Source organism: Bos taurus, chromosome 25, assembly GCF_002263795.3.
Source record: "Bos taurus isolate L1 Dominette 01449 registration number 42190680 breed Hereford chromosome 25, ARS-UCD2.0, whole genome shotgun sequence".
Taxonomy (NCBI): Eukaryota; Metazoa; Chordata; class Mammalia; order Artiodactyla; family Bovidae; genus Bos; species Bos taurus.
Genome location: NC_037352.1, coordinates 18872544 through 18897036, shown reverse-complemented (window position 1 = coordinate 18897036; position 24493 = coordinate 18872544). Strand labels below are relative to the sequence as shown.

The window sequence follows — 24493 nt, the reverse complement described above, 5'->3', positions numbered from 1 at the left end:
TATTAATTTTTTAAAGGTAAATAGCCACATTTGGCTAAGGGCTTCAGTGTTGGATAACACAAATACGGCACAGATAGTGAAAAAAACCTTGACTTGGAAGCACAAAACTTTGTTAAGAGGAAACCTCTGAGATATGAGCTTCCAATCATATGCCCACTAATGTTTTTCCTAATAAAAATATGAATAATAGCCAACGTTAATACAGTATTTACCATATGCCAGGTCACCACTTTAAGTGCCTACACATATTATCTGATTTAGCCCTTACAATAATCCTATGAAGTTGCTAACATTGTTTTTACCCCAGTTTTACAAATGAGGAAACAAAACTTGCTGAAAAGCATAAGACTGGTAAATGGACAAATTCAGGTAGTCTGGATAAGACACTCAGTTATTTAAATTTTCTGAGCTTCATCTTCTCCCTAAGTTAATTAACTACATACACAAAGTATCAGTATTTCTTTGTGTATTTTTATGGAATAAAAGTAAGCACTCTCAGAAAAGACTTGGAAAATGTTCTTGATAGTCACATGTTTTAAATGAATTTTATCTTGAAAATACAGAGTGCTAAATAATATTTTTAGTTTTAAATTATACAAAATACTAATTATTACTCTTATGGCCATTGAGCCTTATTCATTGTCACACATGATGAATTCGTAGAGATCACCTATTTGAATTTCACTTGGGAGTGGGAGAAATTGACATCCTAATTAGATAATGGTTAGTCAACCACCCAACAAATAATTATTGAGTTATTCCTATCCATTCAACCCTCAGTTACAGTGTGTTAATTTGCTTTGCTACATAACAAGCCACCTCCAAACTTAGAAGTGTAAAACAGCAACTGTTTACTGAGCCCACAATTCTGTGGGTTGGAAAACTAGGCAGAGCTCAGCTGGGTAGTTCTGGCTTCATCAGGGCTCACTCATGTTGATTGCAGTCAACTGGCAGTCCGTCGCCTCAATCACTTGTCTGGTGGTTAGTTTCCTGTTGGCCAGGGCAGCGAGGATAATTGAGCCAAATGTCTTTCAACCTCCAGAAGGCTAGCCTGGGTTTATTCATATGGTGATGGTTGCAGTGTTCCCAAAAGCAGCAAGAGTTGAAACTTCAAGGCCTCTTGATGTCTAAGCTTGAAACTAGTGCAAATTCATGTCTTCCAAAATCTATTGGCCAAAGCAGGACTCAGAGCCAGCCAAGTTTCAAGAGATGTGAAAACAGACTTCATCTCTTGAACAAAGAAGTTACAAATATCATGGCCTTTTGTAGATAGTGAAGGACAGAGAAGCCTGGTGTGCTGCAGTCCGTGGGGTTACAAAGGGTTGGACATGACACAGCAACTGAACAGCAATACATACAGTGAAAACTGTCATTATATGATCCTTCCATTACTGAATGTAAAACCTAGTGGTTACTGTAGAGATTTATCCCTAGAACATTTTCTGAAAGTTTGCTCTCCCTGCCCTTAAGGTCTAAGTAAGAGAGTGAAGCTATCTTATTATCTCTAATATAAAACATGATAAAGCCCTCTGCACATAAATAGGCTCATTATTAATGTGCACTTATTTCCCACCTGTAACATTTTCTGAGAATAAGGAAAGATAAGGAAGTTTTCTTTCCTCCTGCCCAGTAGTTCTCAACACTGCTTGCACATTAGAATCACAGGGATTTTTAAAAATATAAGATCCCAGATCAGTATTGGAATCTCTGGGCAGTGGAACCTTGGCATTAAAACTTTTTTCCCTAAACTCTGCAGGTGATTCTAAGCTGTAGACAAAGTTAAGAACCACTGCTCTATTTAGATGTCTTTCAACTGATATCAGCTCCTCACACACAGCCATATAAAACCCACATATAGCAGCTTTAATCATTTTTTCTTTTTTTGGCTCTGAGTCAAAACTGTCTCCAGTCTCTATGCCCTAGATGAAAAATGGTGAAGGGGACTTGGGCTTAGATAAGGCCCTAGAAGTAGCTGGTGTTCACTAGACTGTCATCTGCCTGACAGGGAGTATCACTTCTGTTGGGAACAGAAGCTCTTAGAAGAGATTCCAGTAGCCATCTTGCTTTGCTTTGAAATAGGTTCTTCTTCCTATCAAATGATGAGCTGCTGGAGATATTGTCAGAGACAAAGGACCCTCTCCGGGTGCAGCCACACTTGAAGAAGTGCTTTGAAGGAATTGCCAAGCTGGAGTTTACAGACAGTCTGGAGATTGTGGGCATGATCAGCTCAGAAAAAGAAATCATTCCATTCAAACAGAAAATCTACCCAGCTCAAGCCAAAGTAATTCCATTTACCCATTTTTGAGTTCTTTTCTTTATAACAGCAAAACAGAGAGAAGCAGATTATATGTTGGTTAAGCATTTAGACTCTGGTTTCAGACTGAGTATGGAACATTTAGATTCCATAACTTAATGATGGGATAACTTTGGGGCTTCCCTGATGGTTCAGCAGGTAAAGAATCTGCCAGCAATACAGGAGACACAGGAGATGTGGGTTCGATCCCTGGGTCAGGAAGATACTCTGGAGAAGGAAACGGCAACCAATCCAGTATTCTTGCCTGAAAAATCCCATGGGCAGAGGAGCCTGGCAGGCTACAGGCCAATGGGTCACAGAGTCGGACATGACTGAGAGACTAAGCACACAGCACAGCCGACTTTGGGAACTAATCTTTCTGGGTCTGCTTGTTCATCTCTAAGATGGAGATTATACTGCAATTCACTTGGCACCCTAAATTTGTGGAAAGATTTCAGTAAGATTTGATGTGGAGACAGTAGCAGGAACCAGATCCAAAACAACTAATACTGTTTAAATCCCCATGAGCAGATCTAAATTCAAAGAGATCCAGTCAGATCAATAAACTGTCCAGTAGGGGCAGGTGTTTTTAAAGGTCAATAATACATCATGGATTTAATGCCATTTAGCTCACATTTTTAATACATGTGCCCTTATATAACGAGTAAAATGTGAGTTACTTCCACTCTTGCTGAACATGACAGCACTTCACAGTAGAAGTAGACTAGCATTCTTGGCCTTGCTCGGTAGACCATTTTTGCCACCCACACATTTAAGTTTCAGCAACTAGGAATTACACCTTGGAACCAGACACGAGCTAGCTTACAAGCACTTGAGGTCAGCAGGTACAGTTACCTGAAACTCGAACACTGAATAGTATGCTGCACATTCTTATTACCTGTAGACATTCTAAAAACTCCATTTTCCCTGGTTGCATCCCATACCAATCAAATCAGAATGTCCGGGAGTGGGGTTCAGGAATCCATAACTTTTAAAGAACTCCAGATGATGCCAATGCTCAGCAAAGTTTGAGGACCCCTGGAATAATGCAAGAATTAAAACTGTTCAATTAGAAATGGACAGTTTATTTTATGAACTTGTAGACTAAAAAAATGTACCACCTAAAAGTTGAGTTCTGTTTTATTCAGCATACGTTCTTAGGATGTCAAGTTAGGGAGGCAGCATCTCAAGTAAGCCTGAGAAAACTGCTGGAGGTTGGAGGGGAGCCAGGATATTTAGGAGTTTTGTGACTTCTGAATGTCAAAAGATTACTGTTAATGAAAGAAAACCAGATAGCACAGGTTAAGGAATTTATTGTTTTTCTATGTATGAGAAGATGCAAGAGTCTGGGCTCACTGAAATCAGTCCTTTGATATCCACCTCAGCTATCTGGGGCCAGTATCCTGTGTTTTCACATCCTGAGTTTCCTCAAGCTGCACCTTTGGGGGTGACTGCAGCTTGTAGGCAGGTATTCTTTGTCTCCTTCCTGAGTTCCTTTAGGGTTCACCTTCAGGGGATACAGGGTGGCTGCAATTGCTGGTGGCTGCAACTTCTTTAATTAATGACATGACAGGCAATATCTTATTTCTCAATCTAAAGTATAAATGTGTCAGTTGTCTCCTGTGAAGTTGTCTTTCAGAAAATGTGAAAGAAATGTATGTTAAAAAGTCTCTATTGTCCTTTTTTTGAAACATACACTTCTGAGAATACAGTAAATAAGTTTGACCAATAGTTAAAGAATATTGGCTTGAAGGTGTGCAAACCTTTGGCCTCCCTCCAGCCCTTTGCTGAGAGAAAGCTGGCCTCTGCCCATGGTCCCTCCCTCCAGGCTTGGTTAACTGTCCTCTCTGTCTGTCTCAACCTGCAGGGCATGGTGGAAAAATGGCTCCTGCAGGTGGAACAGATGATGCTTGCCAGTATGCAGGAAGTTATTAAACTTGGGATTGAAGCATATGTCCAGGTAAATGAAAACTGGGGCACACATGCCAGGGTGTTGGCACACCAAGAAAAATGTGGGTGCCAAGGTTAAATGGAAGCCCATCTTCCACTAAAACCCATCCCTCTCCTGATAAATAACACCTGACCCCTCTGTGCCTCTCTTCTTTTTCCATTTAAATCCTGGTGCAGTATATATAGTTCTGAATATGAAAGGTTTACAATTACAAGCAGCCCATACCAGTATATCCTATGAGCCAGAACCCTTTGATTGCTGTGGGCCAGTCCTTTCTGTGAAAATAATTGATGGCAAGAGGTTTATTTAGAGCCTCTTCCTGATTAAGCATCCCCTCCCCTAGGTTTTTCATTTAGCATTGCACATGCCCTGTTTACTTTAAAAAATTGCACAATGTGAAAATTGCAAGGTAAGTTTTATTTGGGGCAACAAGAAGACTGTAGTCTGGGAAATGGCACTTCAGACACCTCTGAGAAATTGCTCCATAGAGGTAGGGGGCAGGTCAGTATACATGTAATTTTGGTGAAAGGGGAATACATGCAATCAAGCACATATTTTTTCAGGTTTCTGCTAGTCACAAGGAGCACTCATCACCATGAAGGGTATTGGTGCTTTTCTAGATGGAAGGATATATAAGAATTGAGCTGATAAAAATGGCTCCTGAAAAATGTCTATCTGAAGACCCGTGCTGCAAGTTTTTCTCAGAGCACAGAGTGCCTCATTTCTGCTCTCCACCCTGAATTCCTTTTAGGGGATGCTGAAAATCAGCAGCTGCAGCAGCACATGATTTAATCCGTATAGAGGTAGATGGCAAGTGGCAATTTGTAGATGACACTCCAAAGGGCACAACTCATTTAGCTCCCAAAGCTTTAGGTGACTTGTATAACAGAAGGCGTAAGGGAAAAGAACCTGTCACAATTACTCTTAAGTTTACTGTTGGCAGACTAGATCTTTCAGTTCAGTTCAGTTGCTCAGTCGTGTCCAACTCTTTACGATCCCATGGACTGCAGCATGCCAGTCATCACCAACTCCTGGAGCTTGCTCAAACTCATGTCTATTGAGTCAGTGATGCCATCCAACCATCTCACCCTCTGTTGTCCCCTTCTCTTCCTTCAATCTTTCCCAGTATCAGGGTCTTTTCCAGTGAGTCAGTTCTTCATGTCAGATGGCCGAAGTGTTGGAGCTTCAGCTTCAGCATCAGTCCTTCCAATGAATATTTAGGAGTGATTTTCTTTAGGATTTAGTGGTTTGATCTCCTTGCAGTCCAAGGGACTCTCAAGAGTCTTCTCTAACAGCACAGTTCAAAAGCATCAGTTCTTCAGCGCTCAGCTTTCTTTATGGTTCAACTTTCATATCCATACGTGACTACTGGAAAGCCATAGCTTTGACTAGACAGACCTTAGTTGGCAAAGTAATGTCTCTGCTTTTTAAATTGCTGTCTAGGTTGGTCATAACTCTTCTTCCAAGGAGCCTTCCATCAGGAAGCTTCCATAAGCCTCTTATCCTTATCCATCAAAGGGCAGACAGGATGAAAACTACAACCACATAAAACTAATCAAACAAATCACATGGACCACAGCCTTGTCTAACTCAGTGAAACTATGAGCCATGCCATGTAGGGCCAAGATGGATGGGTCACAGTGGAGAGTTCTGACAAAGCATGGTCCACTGGAGAAGGAAATGGTAAACCACTTCAGTATTCTTGCCTTGAGAACCCCGTGAACCCTTATGGCAGAAAGCGAAGAAGAACTAAAAGAGCCTCTTGATGAAAGTGACAGAGGAGAGTGAGAAATTTGACTAGATCTTTAGTCTCCTCTATTTTAAGTGTTTCTAACTTTGAGGCCCCACCCCTACCCCCAGGACTTTTTCCATTAAAGAAGGAATATTCAATTAACACCTTCCCACTGATGTACCCAGGACTGACGCTGTTGCCTCTCTCCGTAGTATTTGTACTGTAAATGAAAAACCAAGTCCTTTGTCCCCCGATACATTATAAATAAAAAGTTAAAGAAAAATGGCTACCTGCATGAAGTTATTTCATGCAGTTGCATCTATAGCCAGACAAGCTTTTTCTGTAAAGGGCCAGATGGCAAATGATTTTCACTCTGCAGGCAATATACACCAATCACAACTATTTATCCTTGCCTTTGTAGTGCAAAAGCATGCTTAGACGATAGGTTCAACAATGGCCTGACTGTGTTACAACCTAACTTCAGACATGGCTCTCAAGCCATAATTTGCCTTCTATGGATAATTTCTATCTATGTACAGAGAAGTTTAAAAAAGTTAGGGGCTGTCATGGCTATGAAAATTGTGGAGCAGTATTGCAATATTATGTAGCTATCAAAAAGAGTAGTTATATAAATACTTTCTGAACAACACCTTGATTATAACTGTGTAAAATCCCTAGATGGGAGCATTAAAAAAAAAAAGTTATTGATTGAAAAAAATGCACAACATTGAAAACAGCTCCATTACCATAGTCCTTTGTGTCTCAGCATAGGAAAAAACTCAGCAAGAAGCAAAATGATAGGTAAAAAGGGATTTATTAGAAGAAGATGCTTGTGAGGCTTACAAGTGGGCAGGCAAGAGGATACCATGCCCCAAGAACCTACGGGGCTACAGTTTCATAATCAAAGAAAAAGTGGGTAAAGGAAGAACTTCTTTGTCTTTCTCAAGTAGACATTGTGCTTCCATCATGAGCTCCTCCTTCAAGTTGGGCAGGGGAGTTTTCTTGTCCCTACATGACCAAGCTAGCTCCACAGATTATTGTTTTTCATGCATGCAGAGAGCGTGTCCTAGGGGTTGTTAACGTACTGAGTTCACTGGGAAAGATGTGGCTTTCATGCCCCCATTGTTTTATTGTTTTGGGGCACGTCTTATGCTTCTGTTGCATGGTTTTGTTGCTAAACAAGCTGCTTGGTCTTATAGTTAAGCAAACCTGCTTTTCTTGCATAGTCATTAACTTACAGGGGTCTCCTATATTTATTCTACTTACACTCCCCTAGTGAGATTAACTATTTAATCACCTACTTTGTCCCTGTACCCTATCCCTGTTACTGTGAAAGTTGTGAGCTGAGTTTTATTTGGGGCAAAATGAAGACTATAGCCAGGAGACAGCATTTCAGATACATCTGAGAAACTGCTCCAAAGAGGTAAAGGAAGGAAGGTCAGTGTATATATGATTTTGGTGAAGGGGGAGTATGCACAATCAAGCACATATTATTTACAGAAGGTTTTTTTCTAGTCTCATGAAGGTTACTGCTAATCACAAGGAGCAGATACCACCATGAAGGATTTTAGTGTTTTTCTAGATAAGAGGATTTTCAAGAATTGGGCTCATAAAATCATCTCCTGAAAATATCTATCTGAAGACCTGTTCTGCCAGTTTTTCCCAGAGCTTAGAGTGACTTATTCCTGATAACCCTGAACTCCTTTCAGAGGGGTGTTGAAGGTCAGCAGCTGCAGCAGCTCATAATTAATCCTTGTAGATGTAGATGGCAAGTGCCAATTTGTAGGTGATGGAATTAATGAAATTGTTGGTGAGGATCTTTTTCTTTTCTATAAAATTTAGGGAGGAAGACATAAATCAATAATCCCAGAAATGTTAAGACTTGTATGTAACCTTTGAGGCTGGAGATGACTTTTGTTTTTGTTGAGGGGATAAGATTGTGGTGGATATTTTAGGAAGTCAGTTTAAATCACACAAGATGAACTGACCCTGCAAACTGCCCTCCTGCGCTTTCCCAGGTCCCCCGTAATCAGTGGGTCTTGCAATGGCCTGGCCAGGTGGTTATCTGTGTCTCCTCCATCTTTTGGACCCAGGAGGTTTCCCAAGCCCTGATTGAAAAGACCCTACCGGTAAGTGAGCCTGTCATGAAGCTTATAGAGGAGATTTAAGCTAGATTATGATTTGAATGACGTATAATTAGAGTGCCATTTTTCTAAAGGAAACATAAATAGCCCCATGGTGTCACAGAAGTCAGGGTTTGCTTCAGGATGCATGTTTGGAATTAGGACTGTCCTCAAGTTCTGTAGTGCAGGAACTCTCACATTTCTTCCTAGATAGAAATTCTAGGCTAAAGGATCTTAACTTTTATCATCCTTTCCTTCCAAGTGCCAACCTGGCAGAATTTCTACTAACAGAGACCTCTTCATCTTTTTCCTATGCCGAGAAGCCACCTGGTCCTGTTTTCCTCTCTTCTTTCTCCACCATATCCCTTTTCACCACGCCCAGTCCAACACTCACCTACCTCTAGCTTTTTCTTCAGCTTTCTCTTGAAACCATGAATACTCAGGTCCTGCTTATCCTCAGATACAGGCACACATATTTCCCCTTAACTCTGCCACTAATGCCTATACTTGAGAGTTCAGGACCTAGATGGACTTGAGTTCAACCTCTGACACCTTCACCTGTTAGCTATGTGACGATGGGCAAATTACCTAACCTGAGTCTCAGTCTCCTTGTCTATAAAATGAAAGGAATTATACCACCACACCTTACAGGGTTAAATGGGATGCTGATAAGTTATTCAGTATTAAGATCATAGGCTATAAACTCCACAGGGAAAAGGCCATGTCTGGTTTGCTCATTATTATATCTCAGGGGGTTATTGCAGTGCCAAGTAGTTGCTTGATAAATATTTTTTGACTGAGTAAATGGTAACTCCATTCCCAACATTTTTACCATGGTGTAATTTTCTATGATTATCGCATCAGATCTGCTGATGCAATATTCCCCCTATATATGATTATCTGGGAGCCAGAATATATTTTAATGTGCTATTTGCTTTATACATTAAAATTAGAACATTAGTATTTGATCAAGTTGCAATTTTTGGCAAGGGAAGCAGCTTCACAGAGATCATGGGGAGGTCGAGGCAGGAGCAGGGTAGTAACCAGCACCCCAAGTTCCCAGCAGGATGGGGCAGGAGGCCAAGAAGCACTGCGCACACCCTTCCAGGCAGCCAGGCTTGCCGAGCCTGGATCATAATGCCAAGGAACTGGAGAGGAGGAAAGGAGGGGCCAGAGGTCAGCCAGCAGAGGGCCATGTGGGCAGCAGATTGTCCCCAGGTTGGCCAGCAGCAGAAGCAAGGCCAGGGAGCCCTCCACTCCTGGGCATCCACCAGCCTTGGCTCCAGCCTTCTGTAGACCCCCTTCCTAGCAACTCCAGCAGGGCCTTGACTCCACCGCACCCCCACTCCCCTCCCCGGACAGCACATTGACAGACACCCTGCAGCCTGTGAAGGTCTACACACTGAACATGGACCAGCAATGGGACAGCCAGGGCACCAGGCGTGTCATCCAGCTACATGGAGTGGCTGAAGGCATGTCCTTGCTAGTCAAGGCCTGATAAAATGTGGTACCTTGCAGAATGGAATGGCAAACCATTTCAGTATTCTTGGCTTGAGAACCCCATGAACAAAATGAGAAAGCAAAAAGATGACACTGGAAGATAAGCACCACCCCCCCCAAGTCAGTAGGTGTCCAATATGCTACTAGGGAAGAGTGGAAAAACAACTCCATAAAGAAGGAAGAGGCTAGGCCAAAGTAGAAATTTTATTCAATTGTGGATGTGTCTGGGGATGAAAGTAATGTCCCATGCTATAAAGAAAAATATTGCATAGGAACCTGGAATGTTAGGTCCATGAATCAAGGTAAAGTGGATTTTGTCAAGCGGGAAATGGCAAGAGTGAACATCAACACTTTAGGAATCAGTGAACTAAAATGGATGGGAATGGGTGAATTTAATTCAGATGACCATTATATCTACTACTATGGGAAAGAATTCCTTAGAATAAATGGAGTACCCCTTATAGTCAACAAAAGAGTCCAAAATGCAGTATTTGGATGCAGTCTCAAAAATGACAGAATGACCTCAGTTCATTTCCAACAAACTATTTAACATTATAGTAATGCAAGTTTATGCACCAACCACTGATGCCAAAGAAGCTAAGTTAAAAAGTTCTATGAAGACCTACAAGACTAACACACACACACACATACACACACACACACACATACACACACACACACACACACACACACACACACACACACACACAAAACAATGTTCTTTCATCATAGGGGCCTGAAATGCAAAAGTAGGAAGTCAAGAGATACCTGGACTAACAGGCAAGTTTGGCCTTTGAGTACAAAATGAAGCAGGGCAAAGCTAGCAGAGTTTTGCCAAGAGAACACACTGGTCATAGCAAACACTCTCTTCCAACAACCCAAGAGATGACTCTACACATGGATATCACCAGATGGTCAATACTGAAATCAGATTGATTATATTCTTTGCAGCTGAAGATGGAGAAGCTCTATATAGTTAGCAAAAACACGACCAGGAGCTAACTGTGGCTTGGATCATGAACTCCTTATTGCCAAATTCAGATTTAAATTGAAGAAAGTAGGGAAAACCACTAGCCATTCAAGTATAACCTAAATCAAATCCCTTACAGTTATACAGTGGAGGTGACAAATAGATTAAGGGATTAGTTCTGGCAGACATAGTGCCTGAAGAACTATGGATGGAGGTTCATAACATTGTATAGGAGGTGGTGACCAAAACCATCCCCAAGAAAAAGAAATGCAAAAAGGCAAATAGTTGTCTGAGAAGGCCTTACAAATAGCTGAGAAAAGAAGAGAAGTGAAAGGCAAAGGAGAAAAGGAAAGATACAGAGTTCTAGAGAATAGCAAGGAGAGATAAGAAAGCTTTCTTAAGTAAACAATGAAAAGAAATAGATTACTCAGCCATTAAAAAGAATACATTTGAATCAGTTCTAATGAGGTGGATGAAACTGGAGCCTATTATACAGAGTGAAGTAAGCCAGAAGGAAAAACATAAATACAGTATACTAATGCATATATATGGAATTTAGAAAGATGGTAACAATAACCCGGTGTACGAGACAGCAAAAGAGACACTGATGTATAGAACAGTCTTATGGACTCTGTGGGAGGGGGAGAGGGTGGGAAGATTTGGGAGAATGGCAATGAAACATGTAAAATATCATGTAGGAAACGAGTTGCCAGTCCAGGTTCGATGCACGATGCTGGATGCTTGGGGCTGGTGCACTGGGACGGCCCAGAGGGATGGTATGGGGAGGGAGGAGGGAGGAGGGTTCGGGATGGGGAACACATGTATACCTGTGGTGGATTCATTTTGATATTTGGCAAAACTAATACAATTATGTAAAGTTTAAAAATAAAATAAAATTGGAAGAATTAAAAAAAAAAAAAAAAGAAATAGAGGAAAGCAATAGAATGGGAAAGACTAAAGATCTCCTTAAGAATATTGGAGATACCAAGGGAAAATTTCATGCAAAGATGGGCACAATAAAGAACAGAAAGAGCAAGGACCTAACAGAAGGAGAAGAGATTAAGAAGAAGTGGCAAGAATACACAGAACTGTACAAAAAAAGATTTTAATGACTCAGATAATCACAGTGGTATGGCCACTCAAGTAGAGCCAGACATTTTGGAGTGTAAATTCAAGTGGGCCTTGGGAAGCATTAGTATGAACAAAGCTAGTGGAGGTGATGGAATTCCAGCTGAGCTATTTCAAATCCTAAAAGATGATGCTATTGAAGTGCTGAACTCAATATGGCAGCAAATTTGGAAAACTCAGCAGTGACCAAAGGACTGAAGAAGGTCAGTTTTTGTTAAAATCCAAAAGAAAGTGATGCCAAAGAATGTTCAAATTACTGTACAGTTGCACTCATTTCACATACTAGTAGGATTATGTGCCAAATCCTTCAAGCTAGACTTCAGCAGTACATGAAGTGAGAACTTCCAGATGTACAAGCAGGGTTTTAAAAAGGCAGAGGAACCAGAGATGAAATTGCCAACATCTGCTGGATCATATAAATAAGCAATGCAATTCCAAAAGCAATATCTACTTCTGCTTCATCAATTATGCTAAAGCTTTTGACTGTGTGGATCACAACAAACTGTGGGAAATTCTTAAAGAGATGGGAATACCAGGCCACTTTACCTATCTCCTGAGAAACCTGTGTGCAGGTCAGGAAGCAACACTTAAAACAGGACATGGGACAATGAACTGGTTCAAAATTGAGAAAGGAGTATGTCAAGGCTGTATATTGTCACCCTGTGTAGTTAACTTATATGCAGAGTACATCATATGAAATCCCTGGCTAGATGACTGGAGTCTAGCTGGAATGAAGATTTCTGGGAGAAATATCATCAGCCCTCAGATATGCAGCTACTACTTTAACAGCGGAAAGTGAATAGGAACTAAAGAGCCTCTTGACGAAGGTGAAAGACTAGAGTGAAAAAGCTGGCTTAAAACGCAACATTCAAAAAACTAAGATCATGACATCTAGCCCTTCTCTTCATGGCAAATAGATGGAGAAAAAATGGAAACAGTGACAAACGTTATTTTGGGGGGCTCCAAAATCACTGCAGACAGTGACTATAGTCATGAAATTAAAAGATGCTTGCTCCTTGGAAGTAAAGCTATGGCAAATTAGACATAGACAGCATATTAAAAAGCAGAGACATCACTTTGCCAGCAAAGGTCTGCATATCAAAGCTATGGTTTTTCCAGTAGTCATGTACGGATGTGAGAGTTGGACCATAAAGAAGACTGAGCACCAAAGAATTGATGCTTTCAAATTGTGGTGTTGGAGAAGACTCTTGAAAGTCTGTTGAACTGCAAGGAGATCAAACCAGTCAACCCTGAAGGAAATTAACCCTGAATATTCATTTGAAGAACTGATGCTGAGGCTGAAACTCCAGTACTTTGGCCACCTAATGCAAAGAGCTAACTCATTGGAAAAGACCCTGATGCTGGGAAAGATTGAGGGCAGGAGGAGAAGGGGGTGACAGAGGATAAGATGGTTGGATGGCATCACTGACTCAATGGACGTGAGTTTGAGCAAACTCTGGGAGATAGTGAAGGACAGGGAAGCCTGCTGTGCTGCAGTCCACAGGGTCGCAAAGAGTTGGACATGACTGAGTGACTGAACAACAAGCAGCTGCACTTTTTACAGATTTATTGTTCATAATTCCTAATAGATGTGTTGTAGTTTACACTTGAAAACTGCTTTCATGTACATTATTTGAAACCTTAGAAACACTAAAAATTCTGACTTTTGCAACTGCGTTTGTGTGCTACAATTTCCTACCTGTAAAGAATAGAATGCTTCGCATCACACATTCAAGCTCTGGAGTACCATGCATGCTGAATGATGTGCCTTGGCATCCTAAAGTTGTTGGTACAGAATTTCTATCCATCCATCTATCACCGACCTATTGTTCATTTAACAAATATTTGTTGGATATCTGCAACTGGAACTTTGCTAGGGAAAGGGAATTAGTAGTGAATCAAACAGTCATTGTCCTTGACATGAATTTACAGTCAAGTGAGAAAGATTTTTTTTAAAGGTTCCTTTATCAAGCTGTGATAAGGAAAGTACAGGGATCCAGAAATCATGGAAAGGAAGGAGAAAACTAAAAGTAAGAGAGGGTAAGATGTCCCAGAAAAAGAGGGTCTAAGAGGAGACATAAAATATAAATAGGGAGTAGTCAAGCACAGATCAGGAGGAAGAGCGTGAGAGAGAGAGAGACCAAAATGTGCAAAAATCAGACAACGAGAAGCACGGTGCATTCCAGCAACTAAAGGCAATCTGACCAGAATTGCTGTGTAATGTGTGTGGTTAAGAGAGATGTGGAGAACAGTTCTGTCCCCAGTGGCTTGCAGACATACCAAGGGCACCAGGGATGCATCAAAAAGCCAATTAGGGGACTTCCCTAGTGGTCCAGTGGCTAAGACTCTATGCCTCCAATGCAGGAGGCCCAGGTTTGAGCCCTAGTTAGGGACCTAGATCTCTCATGCTGCAACTAAAGATCCCACGTACTGCAATTAAAGTACCCACATGCTTCAACTAAGACTTTGTGAAGCCAAACAAATAAATAAATATTTTTTAAAGACTTTTTTTATGCTATGTGTTAAGGATATTCTTGGAGAAGGCGATGGCACCCCACTCCAGTACTCTTGCCTGGAAAATCCCAAGGACGGAGGAGCCTGGTAGGCTGCAGTCCATGGGGCCGCTGAGAGTCGGACACGACTGAGCGACTTCACTTTCACTTTTCACTTTCATGCATTGGAGAAGGAAATGGCAACCCACTCCAGTGTTCTTGCCTGGAGAATCCCAGGGACGGGGGAGCCTGGTGGGCTGCCGTCTGTGGGGTCACACAGAGTCGGACACGACTGAAGTGACTTAGCATAGCATAGCAAGGATATTATAATTAATAATAATAACCACCACTATTTACTGGACACTTTATTCATACCAGACATTGTGCCAAGTTCTTTACATTTGTTGTTGTTCAGTTGCTAAGTCCTGTCCAACTCTTGGTGACCCCATGGAATGCAGCACGCCAGGCTCCCCTGTCCTTCACAATCTTCTGGAGTTTGCTCAAACTCCTGACCATTGAGTCAGTGATGCTATTCAACCATCTCATCATCTGTCACCCTCTTCTCCTTCTGCCTTCAATCCTTCCCAGCGTCAGGGTCTTACTCCTCAAAATCTCTTGAAGAATAGCTTTAATTATCTAGATTTGACAGATGAGGAGACTGAGACACAGAGGGTTAAAATCACTTGCCCAGAAGCACATAACAAAAAAATAAGGAAGGTGAGATGAGCATAGGGTGGTCTCATATGTTCTTCATTCATTTTTTTTTTAGTTAGGCAATCTGTTTTAATTTTTTTTAATTTTATTTTATTTTTAAACTTTACATAATTGTATTAGTTTTGCCAAATATCAGGTATATACAGGAACACAGGTATACATGTGTTCCCCATCCTGAACCCTCCTCCCTCCTCCCTCCCCATACCATCCCTCTGGGACGTCCCAGTGTTTTTTATTGTTTGACTCATTTTGAAATAATGTCAGACAGGCAAATAATGTTGCAAAAATAATACGAAGAATTCCCATACACCCTTCATCCAGGTATATTAACATATTAACATCTTACATAACCACAGTACAATATCCAACAACATTGATACAATATTATTATTTAACCTTTTAAACTCATCTTTTGTCTGGTTTAGGATCCAATACAGAATTATATTTAGTTTTCATGTTTCCTTGGAGAAGGCAATGGCACCCCACTCTAGTACTCTTGCCTGGAGAATCCCATGGATGGAGGAGCCTGGTGGGCTGCCGTCTATGGGGTCGCACAGAGTCGGACACGACTGACGCGACTTAGCAGCAACAGCAGCTTCATGTTTCCTTTGTCTACTTTAATCTAAAAGAGTTTCAATCATTTTTGTTAATTCTGGCTTAGTGCCTAATTTATATATATTGTAAAATTCATCCTTTTTAGTGTGCATTTCTGAGTTTTGACAAGCATGTACATTTGTGTAACCATCATCACAGCCAAGATACAGAACAGTTCCACACACCCTAACATTTTCCTCATGCCCTTTGTAGTCACTATTCTCAGCCTTTGGCAACTACCATTCTGTTTTATGCCCTTATAATTTTATCTTTTCCACAACATTATAAAAGTAAAATCATACAGTATCTAGACTTTCAAATCTGACTTCTTTCAGTTGGCATTATGCTTTTGAAATCTGTCTCGAGGTTAATGACTGGGCCTGAGGGAAAGGGAGGTTGAGGGATGACATCTAGGAGTCTGGTTTGGACCATGGAGTGTGGATGGTATCATTCCAGAGAAGGAATTACCAGGAGAATACAACTTAACACGTTGTTCCCTCCTATGCCCCTGCCAGGATTTTCTGAAGAAGAGCAATGATCAGATTGCACAGATTGTTCAGCTGGTTCGAGGGAAGCTGAGCAGTGGAGCTCGACTCACCCTCGGGGCCCTCACAGTCATTGATGTCCACGGTAAGCAAGGAGGTTTCCCTAGCATTAGTGACTGATTAGTAATAGCTGCCAAGCTTGCCTCCCTCCCATCTGGATGGAATGATTCAGGTTCCCTTTTTCATTAGGGAGAGGCTTCTCCAACTGAGAATAAATGAGGGGGTAAGGAAAAGAAATCAATGCTTCTGTGTATCTCGTCTTATGTTTTCCCTCCCATCCCCAACCTTATTTCCAAGAACCCCACCACCAGCACCAAGCAGTGCTCTGAGAACGTGATGGCCACAGCCATTTCTGAGATTTACCAACTCGAAGCAATTTCCTTCTACTGATCTTAACTAATAATTTTTTGTCAAGCGTTGTGCTAAGTGCGTGACATACATTGTCTCATTTTTATATACATTTCACAGATTAAGAGCCTGTGGTTTATAGAGGCAAATAACTTGCTGAGAGGCACACAGCTAGTGAGGCTCTTTTGTAATTTGAACCTGTGTCTGATTCCAAACCCCAAAACTGGAAATGGGCAGTGATGCAGGGAGAGAATGGATAAGAGAAGATACATTCCAACTCTTCCTAAGAAAGAGAAAGAGGGAAGGAGGAAAGGAGGAGGAAGAACTGGAGTCTTTATATAAAACAAACCACCCCCACACCCTCACACCATCATCACCAAGGAAACTAGGGCTGAACCAAACTGGTTGCCTGGTAACAGTGTCTCTTTTGCTCACACACCCAGCTTCCTACTGGCATTTCATGCATCTTACTCTCCATAAAGCTGATGCTCATTTCTTTCCTTTTTTTCTTTTCTTTTGGCCACATGGCTTGTGGGATCTCAGTTCCCTGACCAGGGATTGAACCCAGGCCATGGCAGTGAAAGTCTGGAATCTTAACCACTAGGGCACCTGGGAGCTCCCTGATGCTCATTTCATCTGATTTCATTTGGATAGACTAGCATAAAATATGGAGGAGAGAGGGAGAAGGTGCTCTTCCTCTGGCTACGTATTTAACTTGTAGGAGTAATAAGTGAAGGCATGGTTACTGCCCAGGATGCTTCAGAGTGGTCGAGTTTATACACATGCACACACATACACATTCATGCGTGAACACATGAACATATACTGCTTTGGAAAGGCATCCCCAACCCAAAGCCTTGAGATTCAACTTGCTCTTGGATCTGGGTCCTCCCAGGAACCTGGATTGGAATTAAATTCCTCAGGAAGAATGAAAGAGTGTAATTTTGGTGTAATCTTCTGCAGGGACTCTTCAGAATTTTGGATTTTACTGTAATAAAGATTTCTCTCACAGAGAGGGAGGAGACTTACAGAAGTGTCCCTTTGCAAAGTTCTATTTCTGAGATCCTGATTGCAAGCACTATATTAGTTCTGAAGTTGAAATACCAGTTGCCTTGTGAGGTACATAAAAAATGATTCGCATAAACTATGTCCACTCATCAACTTCAGGGCTCCCATCACTGTGAAAATATTAAATTAAGCTCACAATCCTATTACAGAAAGGATAAAACCTAGAAATATATCTCTTACTTAGTTTCTCAACACCTTTCTTCCATGGAAAGACTAAACCTAACATGGGTTCATGAGATCCCTTCCTTTGCTAAGTATATCAGGCCAGGCTAATTGTATTCTCCTAGGATATCCTAGGGAGAAGGCAATGGCACCCCACTCCAGTACTCTTGCCTGGAAAATCCCATGGACGGAGGAGCCTGGTAGGCTGCAGTCCATGGGGTTGCAAAGAGTCAGACACGACTGAGCGACTTCACTTTCACTTTTCACTTTCCTGCATTGGAGAAGGAAATGGCAACCCACTCCAGTGTTCTTGCCTGGAGAATCCCAGGGACAGGGGAGCCTGGTGGGCTGCCGTCTATGGGGTCGCACAGAGTCGGACAAGACTGAAGTGACTTAGCAGCAGCAGCAGGATATTCTAGAGGCCTGGAACAGGGCTAGAAGGATAGCACTGACGATGAGATAGCATTTGTGGTAACTACATACTGAAAAGCACTCTGGGTCACTTTCCCAAGAGTTTAAGGATGATAACAGTAGTTAATATTGGGTTGACCAAAGACTTGTTCATTATTTTCCATAAGATGGCTCTGGTAGCATTTAGTTGTCTTGAACTTCATTTGAAACATTTTTCTTAGATTGTATTGTCACAGCTGTCATATAAGTTCAGTACAGTTCAGTCACTCAGTCGTATCTGACTCTTTGTGACCCCAAGTATTACAGCATGCCAGGCTTCCCTGTCCATCAACTTCAGGAGCTAACTCGAACTCATGTCCATCAAGTCCGTGATGCCATCCAACCATCTCATCCTCTGTTGTCCCCTTCTCCGCCTGCCTTCAATTTTTCCCAGCACCAGGGTCTTTTCAAGTGAGTCAGTTCTTTGCATCAGGTGGCCAAAATATTGTAGTTTCAGCTTCAGCATCAGTCCTTCTGATGAATATTCAGGACTGATTTCCTTTAGGATGGACTGGTTGGATCTCTGTGAAGTCCAAGGGACTCTCATGAGTTTTCTCCAACACTACAGTTCAAAAACATCAATTCTTTGGCACTCAGCTTTCTTTGTAGTCCAACTCTCACATCCATATACAACTACTGGAAAAACCATGGCTTTGACTAGACGAACCTTTGTTGGCAAAGTAATGTCTCTGCTTTTTAATATCCTGTCATATATGTTTGTCATAACTTTTCTTTCAAGAAGCAAGCACCTTTTAATTTTGTGGTCACAGTCACCATTTGCAGTGATTTTGGAGCCCAAGAAAATAAAGTCTCTCACTGTTTCCATTGTTTCTCCATCTCTTTGCCATGAAGTGATGGGACTGGATGCTGTGATCTTAGTTTTCTGAATGCTGAGTTTTAAGTCAACTTTTTCACTCTCCTCTTTCACTTTCATCAAGAGGCTCTTTAGTTTTTCTTCTCTTTCTGCCATAAGGGTGGTGTCATCTACATATCTGAGGTTATTGATATCTTTCCCAGCAATCTGGATTCCAGCTTATGCTGCATCCAGCCCAGCATGTCACATGATGTACTCTATATATAAGTTAAATAAGCAGGGTAACAATATACAGCCTTGATGTACTCCTTTCCTGATTTGGGAACCAGTCTATTGTTCCATGTCCAGTTCTAACTGTTGCTTCTTGACCTGCATACAGATTTCTCAGGAGGCAGGTAAGGTGTTCTGGTATTCCTCTTTCAGAATTTTCCACAGTTTATTGTGATCCACAAAGTCAAAAGCTTTGGCATAGTCAATAAAGCAGAAATAGATGTTTTTCTGGAACTCTCTTGCTTTATTGATGATCCAACAGATGTTGGCAATTTGATCTCTGGTTCCTCTTCCTTTTCTAAATCTACCTTGAACATCTGGAAGTCCACAGTTCAGGTACTGTTGAAGCCTGGCTTGGAGAATTTTGAGCATTACTTTGCTACCATGTGAGATGAGTGAAATTGTGTAGTAGTTTGAAAATTCTTTGACATTGCCTTTCTTTGGGATTGGAATGGAAACTGACCTTTTCTAGTCCTGTGGCCACTGCTGAGTTTTCCAAATTGGCTGGCATATTGGGTGCAGCACTTTCACAGCATCATCTTTTAGGATTTGAAATAGCTGAACTGGAATTCCATCAGTTCCCCTAGCTTTGTTCATCATGATGCTTCCTAAGGCTCACTTGACTTTGCATTCCAGGATGTCAGACTCTAGGTGAGTGATCACACCATAGTGGTTATTGGGTCATGAAGATCTTTATTGTATAGTTCTTCTGGGTATTCTTGCCACCTCTTCATATCAGCATGCATTAAAAAAAAAAAAAACTTACCAATTTGGTGAATGCTGGAGTCCAGCCCCAGCAGGGATTCAAACTGAAGGGATGAGCAGTGTCGGTGAGAAACTGAGGCAGCCTCTCATTTTTCTTGGACTGCCTGTTTATTTCAAGCTTATGATTCTCTTTTATACTTCTACAAAAGCATTAGGTCAGAGGTTTGATATTTTTAGTTCCCATTGACCCAGATTTATTTTTCTCCAGAAATCATTGTTGCCCTTCAAAAGGAGCTCCTTCCTCAGCGATTCTCTTATCTACTTTTTCTCATGTGTCCTTGTGAATACACTGTAACTCATGCTAATGTCTGGGCCACATACCACATTCCTCAGTTTATTTCTTATTTTTCTAAGTCCTGTTTGCCCCTAGTATCCTAAGCTCACTATTTCTTAGAAAGGGCTTCTACCTAATAATATCTCTAAGTCCCTAATTTCTATAAGCTATAGTAGAATATGATAACATTACAGCAATCCTTATATCTTTAGCTTCTAACTATTTTAATTATTCCTAAGCCCTAAATTCAGCAAACTCCTTTGCCATAAACACTTTTCTCACAAATGGGCTTCAGATAGCAATCCCTCCCATGGCCTCAAGCTGTGGCCTGTGTGCTCACCCTGGAACACTTTTTTGTAAAAGTCCTTGAACAAATGTCAGTGATTAACTTTATGAATTACTCTTTGAGCACAGCTGCAGAAGGCTTTATGCCTTCTTATGCTCCTCTCAAAAACAATAAGCACCTTAACATTCTCTTCAGTCAACTCAGCCGAGGAAAGGGAAAAACAAGTCAGAATCACAAAGCCTAACTCCTTCATTCCGGGTCCATGCCTACAGAACAAAGGGAGGGGGTTTAGGGCCATGCCTCCATTTTGTCAGTAATGCCTAATGCGGCTCCTGACAGGTGAATTTCTCTGTTGTTGTTTTTCAGTCACTCAGTTGTGTCTGACTCTTTTTGACTCCATGGATTGCAGCACACCAGATCTCCCTCTCCTTCACCATCTCCTGGAGCTTGCTCAAACTCCTGTGCATCGAGTCAGGGATGCCATCCAACCATCTCATCCTCTGTCATCCCCTTCTCCTCCTGCCTTCAATCTTTCCCAGCATCAGGGTCATTTCTAATGAGTTGGCTCTTCTCATCAGGTGGCCAAAGTATTGGAGCTTTTGCTTCAATACATCAGTCCTTCCAATGAATATTCAGGATTGGTTTCCTTTAGGATTAACAGGTTGGATCTCCTTGCAGTCCAAGGGACTCTCAAGAGTCTTCTCCAGAACCACAGTTCAAAAACATCATTTTTAGGCACTCAGCCTTCTTTATGGTCACACTGTTATCCATACATGATTACTTGGAAAAACCATTGCTTTGACTGTTATAGACCTTTGTCAGCAAAATAATGTTTCTGCTTTTTAATATGCTGTCTAGGTTTGTCATAGCTTTTCTTCCAAGAAGCAAGCATCTTTTAATTTCATGGCTGCAGTCACCATCTGCAGTGATTTTGGAGCCCAAGAAAATAAAGTCTGTCACTGTTTCCATTGTTTCCCCATCTATTTGCCATGAAGTGAAGAAGAATTTCTGTGTAGCCATTTTAATATTGAAGATGGAAGAAAAAGCAACATTTTCAGCATATGCTGCTTTACTAACTCAAGAAAGGTAAAAACACAACTGAAATGCAAAACAAAAAAAGAAAAAAGGTTTGTGCAGTGTATGGAGAAGGTGCTGTGACTGATCGAATGTGTCATAGTCATTTTTGAAATTTAATGTTAGAGATTTCTTGCTTGATGATGCTCCATGGCTGGGTAGACCTGTTGAAGTTGTGAGTGATCAAATCAAGACATTGATTGAGTACAATCAACATTATACCACGCTGGAGATAGCTGACATATGCAAATATCCAAATAAAGCATTGAAAATCATTTGTCCTAGCTTGCTTGTGATAATCACTTTGATATTTGGGTTCCACATAAATTAAGCAAAAAATTGACTTCCTTGACCATATTCCCCAGCAATTCTCTTCAATGTAATGAAAAAATTGTGACAGGCAATGAAAAGTGGTACTGTATAATAATGTGGTATGGAAGAGATCATAGGGCAAGTGAACTATCACCAATCACACCAAAGGCCAGCTTTCATCCAAAGAGTGTGATGTTGTATACATTATGGGATTGGAAGGGAGTCCTCTATTATGAGTTTCTTCCAAAAAACTAAGCAATTTATTCCAACAAATACTCCTCCCTATTAGACCAACTGAAAGCAGCACTTGACAAAGAGCATCCAGAATCAGTCAACAGGAAAAAACACATAACCTTTCATCAGGATAATGCAAGACCACATGTTTCTTCAATGACCAGGCAAAGGTGGTCAAAAACTGGTCATCAAACTGGAAGATCTGATTTGTCTGCCATATTCACCAGACATTGCACTATCAAATGTCTATTTATTTCAGTCTTTACAAAATTCTCTTAATGGAAAAAATTTCATTTCCCTGGAAGACGTGGGAAAAAGCCACCTGGAACAACTTTTTGCTTAAAAAGATAAAAATTTGAGGGAAGATGGAATTATGAAGTTGCCTGAAGATTTACAGAAGGTAGTGGAACAAAATGATGAATATGTTGTTCAATAAAGTTCTTGGAGAAAATGAAAAAAAAAGTGTCTTTTTTTTTTTTTTTTACTTTAAAACTGAAGGAACTTTTTAGTCAACCCAATACTATAAATTTATATAGTGTATAAATAAAGATGTTGCTTGAAGTTTAGAGATGGGCAGAGAGGATAGTTGAACCTAAAATTGTTGAGATGGAGTGGCCTTGATGACATCCTCAGACCCTTCTGAAGAATCCGTGAAAATGGGAGGATGCCAGTGACTCTGCAACTGTGTTTCCATGTCTGTGTCCCCACAGCTCGTGATGTGGTAGCCAAGTTATCTGAGGACAACGTCTGCGATCTGAACGATTTCCAGTGGATCTCCCAACTGCGCTACTACTGGGATTCCAAGGATGTACAGGTGCAGATGATTACTACAGAGGCCTTATACGGCTATGAGTACCTGGGAAACTCCCCCCGGCTGGTGATTACACCCCTCACTGACCGCTGCTACAGGTAAACTCTGGGCCTCCCCAGACCTGAAGGGTGAATAGAGAATTCCAAAAGGAAAATCTGAGAAAGAAGTTTGGAGCAGCTTGAGTTTGTTGTTACCTTTACCTTCTGTATTCTAGATCCTCAGATTTTAGAATTTTTACCTTAGTCAGTGTGGTCTCACAGATGGGCAATTTAGGCCTTAGAAATAAATGAGAACCCAGTAGAAGTCCTAATGCAAAGTATCGTGTTCAAATCAACAACTAGACTGTTAATGCCTATCCTTGAAAATGGCACAGTGCTTAAGAAAGAAAGCTCTCCAGTGGCAGGAATCAAGAAGGTGCCAGGAGATCCCATGGCCAAGAGATAGAACAGGGGCCAGGTAAAGGACCCAGGCAAGGAGTCTCTGAGCTCTGCCACCCAGTCTGATGAAGAGATTGGGCCATTCTATGCTCAGCAAATTGCTTTGCCACTTTCCTTGGAATTCATAACTTTAGAAACTTGGACTTTGTGAACTTGTCAATTTTGTGATGTTTAGATTTTTCTTTGATTTTATATATTGTTTGAGTGCAACTTTTAAATTATAAAGGTAGTACTTGGGTATTTTTTTTCTTTCAAAGTCCTCAGTCACTTGTTTTCTATGTTCTGTGACTTCTTCAGTCATTTATCTATTCTACTCACTATTCAACAACCATTTCTTGAACTTTACTGTGCATTATGTGTGACCTCCAGGAATCCTCAACCTAATGGGGTAGGGGAGAGAGACACACTCAGGTGATTATAAGAAAGTGTGTTAACTGAAACTATAGAAGCTCATACACGGGGCTGTGGAACCACAGTTGACATATCATTCATTCTAATATTTATCTTATGCCTCCCATATGGAACTGAACAATGGGTTCTGAACTCAAGAGTTCATAATCTAGTGGGAGAAATATATTTATTTTTCATCATTCCATTAGCATTGGTGATCTTTGGAATGCAGAGGGTTTTTCACTTTCATTTGATTCATTTAGTATCAGTTCAGTTCAGTCACTCAATCATGTCCAACTCTCTGCGACCCCATGGACTGCAGCACTCCAGGCTTCCCTGTCCATCACCAACTCCTGGAGCTTACTCAAACTCGAGTCCATCGAGTCGGTGATGCCATCCAACCATGTCATCCTTTGTCGTTCCCTTCTCCTTCTGCCTTCCATCTTTCCCAGCATCAGGGTCTTTTCTAGTGAGTCAGTTCTTCGCATCAGGTGGCCAAAATATTGTAGTTTCAGCTTCAGCATCAGTCCTTCCAATGAATATTCAGAACTGATTTCCTTTAGGATGGTGTGGTTGGATCTCCTTGCTGTTCAAGGGACTCTCAACAGTCTTCTCCAGAACCACAGTTCAAAATGATCAATTCTTCTGCGCTCAGCTTTCTTTATAGTCCAACTCTTATATCCATACATGACTACTGGAAAAACCATAGCTTTGACTAGATGGACCTTTGTTGACAAAGTAATGTCTCTACTTTTT

The 24493-nt window shown here is 41.1% G+C and overlaps 1 protein-coding gene across 2 annotated transcripts in view; it reads left to right on the top strand.

Annotated features, from left to right (window-relative positions):
- Positions 1-24493, top strand: part of DNAH3 (dynein axonemal heavy chain 3) — a 249056-nt gene that overhangs the window by 74913 nt on the left and 149650 nt on the right. For both annotated transcript variants that reach the window (XM_059881557.1, XM_059881556.1), the window contains exons 24-28: positions 2080-2281; positions 4161-4253; positions 7995-8105; positions 16013-16127; positions 22810-23008. In XM_059881557.1, the coding sequence (XP_059737540.1) occupies positions 2080-2281; positions 4161-4253; positions 7995-8105; positions 16013-16127; positions 22810-23008 (720 nt within the window). The remainder of the gene's footprint in view (positions 1-2079; positions 2282-4160; positions 4254-7994; positions 8106-16012; positions 16128-22809; positions 23009-24493) is intronic.